This window comes from Myotis brandtii, unplaced genomic scaffold (assembly GCF_000412655.1).
Source record: "Myotis brandtii unplaced genomic scaffold, ASM41265v1 scaffold103, whole genome shotgun sequence".
Classification (NCBI taxonomy): Eukaryota; Metazoa; Chordata; class Mammalia; order Chiroptera; family Vespertilionidae; genus Myotis; species Myotis brandtii.
In genome coordinates this window covers 4,261,582-4,271,542 of record NW_005353460.1, presented here as the reverse complement: position 1 = coordinate 4,271,542, position 9,961 = coordinate 4,261,582, and the positions used below count along the sequence as shown (strand labels likewise).

Here is a 9,961-nt window from a genome sequence, read left to right as displayed (position 1 = left end):
GGCGGCCGGGCTGCTGGCCGCGGGTTCGGCCAGCGAGTACGACTACGTGAGCTTCCAGTCGGACATCGGCTCGTACCAGAACGGGCGCTTCTACACCAAGGCGCCGCAGTGCGTGGACATCCCGGCGGACTTGCGGCTGTGCCACAACGTGGGCTACAAGAAGATGGTGCTGCCCAACCTGCTGGAGCACGAGACCATGGCCGAGGTGAAACAGCAGGCCAGCAGCTGGGTGCCCCTGCTCAACAAGAACTGCCACATCGGCACCCAAGTCTTCCTCTGCTCGCTCTTCGCGCCCGTCTGCCTGGACCGGCCCATCTTCCCGTGCCGCTGGCTCTGCGAGGCCGTGCGGGACTCCTGCGAGCCGGTCATGCAGTTCTTCGGCTTCTACTGGCCCGAGATGCTCAAGTGTGACAAGTTCCCCGAGGGGGACGTCTGCATCGCCATGACCCCACCCAATGCCACCGAAGCCTCCAAACCTCAAGGTAAGCCCTCCCCTCTCCGATGCCCGGGGCGGCTGGGGACCCCGGGATTCGCCCGGCTGCAGCGGAGACTGCGGGAAAGCCTCTGCCACAGTCGATCCCGCGGCTGCCGCTCCACCCCGGAGTTCGGACGTGCTCCCTAAAGATTGCTCTTAAGCTGTGCAGAATGATTTTTCACAGCTTGCAGTCCGTCCCAGGTGTTGCCTAGCTCCCCTCCCGATCCAGGTGCAAGGACCTCAGGGCTCGCCCGGCAGCGACGGCTGAGCCTCCCCCCTTCCTTAAACGGGGTCCCGCTTCTGGAGCCGCTCTTCCTGGGGTCCAGTCTCTCCTTTCCACACCTGAAACAAAGCCTAAAGCTCCAAATAAAAGGGGAGCCCGTCTCTCCTCTGGGAGAGAACCGAGTCCCCATCGCAGCGCTTAACACCCCAGACAGGATGCGCCAGGAGGGAAAAACCAATACCGTAGAAAGCCCAGAAAGGCCGGGAACATGCTAAGGAGCAGCTTTATTTTCAGAGGTTCCATGAGGATTTAAACAAACAAACAAACAAACAAACAAACAACTTTTCCCTTAACTAGTCATTCAGCCCAGGAGGGCAAGCTGCAGTTCTGGCTGAGGAAGAAAGTTTAGAAACCGGGGATTTCTGTTTCTCCACCCCTTTCAGGTAACAGTTTGGGGAGGGTTGGGGGATGGAAAGTCTCTTCTTTCTCATTCTTGCATACCCCCTGCTTCTCTCATTTACACAAATCCTCAGGTAATTAGAAAGATTAAAATGTAATTAGTTCATTGTTCGTCTCTCCTTGGGGAGTGGGATTTCTGATACTTTCTTAACTGTCTCAGGGACCATCCGAGGTTCCTCGAAGTCCCTGCCACTTTAAAGGGCAATTCTTGAGTGGGGGGTGAGGGGGGAAATCTCAGAGAGTCAGCGAAACCAAACCAGCAAAACCCCCAACTTGATGGCCTGACTTTTATAGGAGTGAATTAAACCCTGAATTCTTTGGAAGCAGAGTTGAGATTTAAGGATGCGGAGATAGTCTGAGATGGGGAGCCATACCCAGGTGTGCTGAGCACAGGGGCGGGTGTCGGGAGGGCTTTTCGGGTGTGGGGCTGGCTGTTTGCTGACTTCACCCATCCTCTTGTGATGCCAAAAAGGGATGTCCACTGAAGGGCGTGTTCCCCCAGAGTGAGGGTGGGGGTAGGTATGGGGCAAGGGGCACCCTGAACTTTGAATGCACTTACTTATTCTAGGAAGGGAGAAGATCAGTCTGATGTACTTGATGTTGGGTGGCGTGGGTCCCGGCCGGTTGGAAAGGCTGCAGCCTGCCTGCAGTGGCGAAGTCCGGGCACCTCTTGCTCTCCGCTTCCTGGGTGTCTGCACAGGGTTAACCTTTGGGAAGTGCAACCCTGAGAGCTGAGCAATTACCTAGAGCAAACAAAGCACTTTGTGTTCTGTGTGGAGCCATCCCCTGCAGCCCACAGCATTTTCCTCCTTCCCTTCCCCCGCGGAGGGCCACTGGGGGATTAGCCCAGCCCAGCCCTGCTCCGCGAGGCTGTGGCCAGCTCTGCTTGGGCCGAGTCCACTCATCTTTCTGGGACAGCTAGTTGGTGGACATGGAGATCTTTGGGGGAATACTTTCTGGGGGAAGATGGGAAGACTGGCTGGGGAGCCTACTGAGGAAGAGGAAAGGATCCTCCCAGCTGAACTCCAAAGTCTGGGTGTCTTCGTGAAGCCGTTTACTCTTTGGCTGCTGTTCCACTTGTCTGCTTCCCCTTGCCTGGGCCTTTTTGTACATCCTCCTCTCTCCTTCCTCCGTCCAAGTAGTCACCTTCCCAAGACCAGCTGCTGAACAGAGAGAGGGGCTGTGAGCAGTCCAGTCAGGTGTGGGACCAGGGAACTGGTTCTCCCTAGGTATTTTTGGTGAGAGGCTCTGCTTTGAGAAGGAATCTGTTCCTCCCCAGCACTACAGCCACTCAGAGGGAGCCCCACAGGACTTCCTCTGAGGCAGGATGGCCACTGGAGGTGGAAAGGCTGTGTGTGTGTGTGTGTGTGTGTGTGTGTGTGTGTGTGTGTGTGTTGGGACAGGCTGAGATGACCGCACTACTGGTCATTAAAACCTTATGGCTGGTAGCTCCCGAATAAGAACTGGTACTTTTGGATGGCAATAAGTACACATGCACTCTTTTTATTGTTTTATTCTTAAAAATTAAAACAGTTTTCAAAGCAGCATCAGATCTCTGCATGATTTAGCTGATTTCTGTTTACATACTTGAGGGTATTGGGCCTCCCTTTGTGGCCATGTGTTATTAAAGATAAACTTAGTTATGAGAAATGAGGCAAAAGACCCCCCCCCCCCCAAAAAAAAAGGCCATGGCCTGAGCTGCATCAAGCATCTGTTATGGGAGAGGCGATGGTTCTTTCCCCAGGAAAGTTATTTCTAAGTCTTGCACTTACGTTAGACCTGTGCACTCTGATAAGTTGTTCCCCCTCCCTGCCAGGTTTTACTGATTGAAGTTGTTTGAACAAGCAAATACTTTTAGTTTAGTTTTGTTGTTATTTACGCATGTTGTGCATTAAATCAGCCTGGCTGTTGTAGTCACAGATCGCAGAGGCCGCAGTGTGATCATTATGACCAAGAGCCTTCTACAGAGCCCCTTCTCCATGTATCCGGGAGATGGCTGGGGGAGACCTGCTGTGTGTGTGTGTGTGTGTGTGTGTGTGTGTGTGTGTGTGTGTGTGAGAGAGAGAGAGAGAGAGAGGAAGAGGGAGAGAGAAGGGGGGGTGATGTGCTGTGTTTGAGAGGGGGGGTAGAGAATGTGTGAGGTACATGTGTGTGCATTGATTTTAAAAAATTCACTCAATCCTGATTCCACTGTGGGACTTTCTCTTCTACTTCCCTTTAAATATTAATAAAACACAAAAACGTTTTAGGTTTTGGTTCCTTTGCTTTAAACATTATTTTAAATACACTTTCAAAGGGGTTTTGTTCCACCTCTCAGCCAGATGACTGGGTGGATTTCTCCTGCCGAGGCAGCCTGTGGGGCCCCAAGGACAATCGGAGGGGCACAGATTAATATTGCATTACACATTCCTCCCTTCTCTGGATCAAGCTGCTGCTGCTCCAGAGTCTGCTGCTGCTCCAGAGTCTGCTATAAGGAAAGCAAGATGGGGGGAAGCCACGTTGAGCTCACCTCAGCAAGATCCTGCAGCCCTGAGAGGCACTGACGGCCAAAGGTCACGGAGGGAAGTGCCCCCGTGGGGAACTCAGTGTGTCTGCACCACATGATGTGAGTGTGTGGAGCCGATGGAGACCTGGTGTTTACATGCTGATGGCCCTGGTCCTGCTACTTGTTTAGTCAAGGTTGTATTCATAGAACCTTGCAATATGATAGCTTCCACTTTTTAAAAAATAAGGAAACAAGGAAAATCCCACAGCAAAGTTGATGCTCCCTCTATAAGTAACAATGTCCTTCCCATATTGTGGGACTTCCTTTCCCTGTTTTTCTCCCCAGGGAAGCAAGAACCATATGTAAAACTCTGGCTAAGTTTTTCCCTTTGTTAGAAACACTACCAATTTCAAATTTGATTTTGTGTGAAAAGCAAATTTCCAACATCTGGGCCAAAAGACAGTCAGACAGTCTTCTGCTTGGAGTGTGGCTATGGTTCCTGCTGCACTGAGAATCGGGACGGTGTTTGGCCCTGGGTACAAAGACTAAGGCATGTGGTTTCTGCTAGGCCCACTTTCCTGCTGGGAAGTGGGGGGTGGGTGGCCAGCTCTGGGCCAGTTATGTCCTGGGAACAGCATTGATCTGGGAGGGCTGTGCAGCTCCTTACCTACCTCCCATCTTGGGAGGCTTTGCTCATTTCACTGAGCCATAGGGGAGCTCATAGAGGAGGACTGCTATCCCAGAAGCCATGGAGAGGGAAGGAAGGGAGCAGGATGAAGAGCCTTATATTTGAGCAAATGTCACTCAGTACACATCCTTCCTTGGGGTGACTTTCCTTTGCTCCTTAGCTCCAGCCTGGCATGGCCTCTAATGCTGTGCCAAGGATGGAGTGCCCTTGGAACATGCTAATGCTTTCTTCCTAGATCATGGATAAAACTCCAGGTGGTTTGAGAGATGGTGATAGTGATGATGGTGGTAGTGGTGGTGGTGGTGATGGTGGTGGTGTGGTGGTGGTGGTGAGGATGGTGATGGTGATGATAAGCCACTGCGCCCTTCTGGGGATTCCACTGTACCACTTTCTCCCTGCCCTTCCACAGAGACAGTTTATCTCCCCAGGATCCCTCTAGCACCAGCAGCATTTTGTCTTGGAGGAGGCCTCTAGCCCTGGCCTCAGATGCCTCTTCCCCTGGAGCTTAGCCACCTATCAGTGGCCCTCAGGTCAGCCATACACACATCTCTTCAAAGCACTTCACAGTGCTGTGAAAATGCCTCCAGAGGGTCTCTCCCACCCAGCTCTCTCCTCCCATTTGGCAGCTCTTGCTAGCAATTGCCCTTTTGGAGAGGGGTGTTCTGGGCCTGGGGTTAGAGTTCATGAGTTGGCTGAGTTTTTATTTATTGGCTCCTGAAGAGCCGGTCAGATTGACCTGCTGTCTTGTTGGGAGTTTGGGAATGGGAAGGGGGTGGGAATTGGATGGGGGATATTTAAAAGAGAGGGGGGAAAGAACAGGAAACCAACAACTGGAATAGATGTGTTTGGTTTATAAGTCAACTTTTCCCTGAGACCCACCATACCCCATTAAGCCACAAGTTACAGGACTGCTTCCACCCAACCCGATATTGTTGCTTTAAATAGGTGTGCCATATTCAACAGCTCTAGCCCCGAAATTTTCAAGAAGCCGTATGTCTGCTTATAGCTTTAGGTTGTGGGCTTTAGGAGTCTTCTTTTTGATTTTCAGGTTGCCCTTCAGAAATTCCAGAAGACCTTTAACTACTTTCTTTCTGGTCGTGGGTTGATGTCTTTCCCAGGGAAGGCTTCTCTCTGCACCCATTAACCCATAACTCACAGCTCCTTTTTCTCCTCCTCTCCCTTCCTAGGCACAACTGTGTGTCCTCCATGTGACAACGAGTTGAAATCCGAAGCGATAATTGAGCATCTCTGTGCGAGCGAGTTTGGTAAGAAAGCATCCCTGGCTGCCTTGGGGAGGTTTGGCATTCCCAGGTTCCTTCTGGCCCATATCCCTGCTGAACAGAGCCTGTTGATGCGTCTTTTGGGGGCGCTATGTTCTCTACTTCCAGCCTCCCTTGTGGCTACTTTTCTCAGGCAGATGGAAGACTAGACAGGGTGGGGATCCGGGCGGTTGTTATTAAAGTCAAACTTTGCTTTTGTCCTTCTGTGTGGGAGGTCCTTGGTCAGGATTTTGGCGACCTTCTCTAGGAGCGAGGGGTAGACTTGGGGACAGGTGGACAGGAACTAGGGGGAAACACCACTCCTTGGACACTACCAGGAGGCACAGCGGGCAGCTAGGGCTGGTCTTCTCTCCGCACCGGCTCTTTCTCCATCCACCCCTAGGTGTCAGCACCACTCTACCCAGGATCTAAAATGGCTGGAGGCTGGGTGCCTTCCTAGGGAGGTGAGTCTACTGTTAGGGCACTCAGAGAAGGGGCCTCTATCAGGTCCTTCCAGGCAAAGAAAATTGACACCCCCACAGGATTGGGATTTAGCTTCCTTTTCCCCAAATCACTGTGGGTTAAAGGGGAATTTTGAATCAGCACTTAGAGCCCAGGAGAAAGGCTTGATGTGTCCCGGGGAGCTGATCTCAGGTGGCCTTTCAGGGATGGTCCCTGGTGGGGATGTGGTGGAAGACCCGTGCTCCAGACACCATGGGCGTCTCTCCTCTGGGAGAAATAAATGTTCACCGCATCCATTTGAACAGCTGACTCCCTTGTGCCTGCCTCTATTTTATGGTCTGGGCCAGGCCTGCTTTGCTGAAGGACAGGTTCAGCCTGACGCGAATGGGGGTTTCTCATGATGCCTGCACCGTGTCCCTGAGGCTGGATTTTGTACAGAATTCTTACCAGGAAAAGCAGAACAGTAAGTAACGTGAGTGTGCCCTTTCAGAACCACCACCACACATCACCAAGTACACGAAAAGGCCTCGTACTGGCAAAGTGCCACGTCTGAATGAGCTGCACACGTATGTGTGTGCACACACAAGTTAAAGGACATTGTACATATGACAGATGTGCTCTCAGGGTATTTGCCATTGTGACTGAAGACACGTTGGGGAATTGAGACCCTTTGCCATGGAGAGCTTCTTGAGGAGGGATGTGTTTTGCGTGCTTCATTTCTTTCTTTTTTAAAAAAAATATTTTTATTGATTTCAGAGAGGAAGGGAGAGGGAGAGAGAGATAGAAACATTAATGATGAGAGAGAATCATTGATTGGCTGCCTCCTGTATGCCCCACACTGGGGATCGAGCCCGCAACCTGGGTATGTGCCCTTGACCAGGATCGAACCTGGTATCCTTCAGTCCATAGGCCAATGCTTTATCCACTGAGCCAAACTGGCCAAGGCTGCATGCTTCATTTCTACACTAGGTGTCTCCGTCTGCCTCCTTCATCCTTGGGGAGGACAGCAGGACCTCAAAGATTTGGTCTATTCTGCATTTTGCTGCTTGTGTTTGTCACACACTTTTCCTTGTTGTCATCTTAAATGAACTCAAATGAAATTGTTATAGAGGGCTCTGATTACCCCGCCATCTGACCGTAGTGGCATTTGCTTCTTGATGGTCACACTCTTGCTTCGTCAGAAGGTGTTCAATGCCAGGCTGAACCTGGTGGGTCTCCTGTGAGTAAGCCTGTGGGTGCGCAGCCCCTCATTGCCTTAGCAACAAGCTTTACATCCACACATGGGGTTGGGATTTTTTTCCCTAAGAAATGGAGAAAAAGAACATAAAGTCTCTCAGAAATCCTGAGGGGAAGCCTTTTGCTGCGTGGCTGGGGCAGGAAGAATCTGCTCACGTATGGCTGTGTTCCTGAAGGATCCTTAGGAGGGATGACTAAGGGGCCACTCTTGTAGATTTCATTGATCCTCTTCCGCTATTGTAAATCACCACACTTACTTTCAGAAATTGGCCCCCTGGCAGTTCATCAAATCCAGGGAATTGAGTGAAACTCTGAAAGGTAATATATTAGCTGATGTGAATGCTCATGTGACTTCTATCAGGCTCAGCTCCTGAGGGAAGAGTGATGGAAAAACCCTGGAACTGAGTGTGGAGGTGACTAGCAGGGGGTGTCTTCCTGGTATGGAGCTCAAATCCAGTGCATCTGATTATTCATTGATTCACATGTCTATTCATTCAATATTTCTTGGGTGCAAAGCCCTGTGCTAGATGCCATATAAAAAAATACTTACCTAGGGTAAATTGAAATTTAACTTTAAGAAATTTAAAATCCTGACCAAACACTAATCAATGATTTTCTAGACACTATGGAGTCATTTTATAACTTACCAGCTGAAGAGAGGGGTGTGGGGACTCAAGGCCAAAGTTAATTAATGCCAAGGAAGTGTGAGAAAAGAATCCATGCTTACGCCCCGATTGTAGTCTGGAACATACCAACCTGAACTTGTCATCAGGTCTCCTCTAATCTCCCCCAATTACCTACCAAAATTCTGGTAACTAGGGGCTTTGTGGCAACTAGTGAACCTGGAGACATTCCCTAGAGGTGAGCTGAAGAGTCAAGCCTTGGGAAATAATTTGAATGTGAAAGGTTGACCTTTTGGTGTAGGGTAAGAGTCTGGTGCTCAGGTAACTCACCTGGGGATGGACATCTTTTCCCTTAAAAAGTAGGTGCCTACTAAGTGAGCAGGTGAGTGAGCAAGCACCTGCGCATGGCTTCCAGGAGAGAGGGCTCTATCTTATTTTAATAACCAATCAGGTCTCCGTGAATCTGAGTGACTGGGACTGTGTTCTTTTAGCTCCGAGATTATTTTCTTCTTGGGTTCATAGAACTTTTGACTTCCTCCCGGAACGTACAGGTCATCTTATCAAGTTCACTTATTTCATAAATAAGGAATCTGACTTTCCCAACTGGAGTTCTTTGACTCTGAGTCATGTTGTGACTCTCTGTCACGTTGCCTTCCTCTTTAAGAGAAGACGAACGGCCACCGGACTTTGCCGTAGAGACGTTTATCTCTCCAGCGTGGGTGTGGTATATGCGAGGCCTCTTTGATTTGGATGCAGAGAGACTTTTAGTTTTTCTATTTGTAATGTTCTTCTAAGACAATAAGTAGGGCTCCTCCCCTCCTCTCTGCAGGGGCTGAGCCTAGCTCTGCCCTTCTGAGCACCCTGAAGAATGCAGCCTTGTGGGGAACTTGTTCTGAGCTGAGTTCAAGTAAGTGAAACAGTTAGCTTACACTGATGGGATTCAATTAGGAAACAAAGACATTCGGCAATGTAAGATGACACACAACAGAAAAGAAAAAGAACATTTTACTCCCTACTCCAGGGATCAAACTTTGCAGTAAGTGGCCCTGACATCCCGGATGGGAAGACATCAGGTTGTTGGAAGGCTCTCTGTGAGCTCCAGGAACAAGGGGTGCATTCCTTCTGGGTCAGCACGCACACTTGCCCTCCTGCCAACTCCTCCTCGGACTCCCGCATGGCCTACCATCCCTCCTCCTCGGGCAGTGCACGCTTAACTCTGCCTGGTGTGCTTGGCCACCAGTCTCTCCGCCCCTGCGCTGGACCCCCTCGGTTCAGAACACATTTTTTTCCCCCAACAGGGAAAAGCATCAGTAGAAACACCTGTGTGCTGATGCTCAGGAATGCAGTTGGATCAGCCTGGATCAAGCACCAGATGGGGTAGCCAGAAGTTAGGTGGTGCAGTTTCTGAATTCAGGTTGGTGGCCAGCCTACGTGCAGTGCTCAATTTAGGACGCGCCGACCTGCTTTTTGTCCTCTCTGGTTTTCCTGCTACGTGACAACAGGCTGCTGCTCTCTCCTCTTACGCAGGCCAATATAGTATTGCAAGTGGCCACACTAATGATCCTGCTGTTAGTAACCCAGTGCCCATGGCCGTCTTCAGGTCAGCTTGTCCCAGGGATGTGAGGGTCTGATTTATAATTGCTGCCAGGTTAGAACCCCACCTCTGGCCACTCACTCTAGCTTCTCCAGTATCTGCAAACACCCTTAAGCTTTTCTGCTGGAAATGTGCATGATGATGAGATAGTTCAGAGCTTTCTTTTACCGGCTTCCACAGTTTTCTTGAGCTTGAGAGTTCAGTTGACAACTTCTTTAGCCTGGTATTTTCTCACTGTGGAAAAAGATTTCTTTGCTCCCAGAAATTTTCCTTGCTTTCTGGAAGGATTCCCCCCATTTATATGTTTCCTCATAAAGAGTAAAAACATACTTTTGCAACACTAAAAACGAGTCAAATAGGAAAGCAAAAAATCAGCTCTCACAGTTAAGTGTTTGGGAGTATTTCCTACAAGAAGGATGTTTGAAGATTCCTGCACCTTCGCAAATCTGTTCTCACT

The 9,961-nt window shown here is 50.0% G+C and overlaps 1 protein-coding gene across 1 annotated transcript in view; it reads left to right on the top strand.

Moving 5' to 3' along the window:
* Position 1: 1 nt before the first annotated feature.
* Positions 2 to 9,961, top strand: part of SFRP1 (secreted frizzled-related protein 1) — a gene marked incomplete at its 5' end in the record, with an annotated part of 41,072 nt that continues 31,112 nt past the window's right edge. Inside the window, 2 exons of the mRNA XM_005856516.2 lie at positions 2 to 482; positions 5,518 to 5,595. Of these exons, the coding sequence (XP_005856578.1) occupies positions 2 to 482; positions 5,518 to 5,595 (559 nt within the window). The remainder of the gene's footprint in view (positions 483 to 5,517; positions 5,596 to 9,961) is intronic.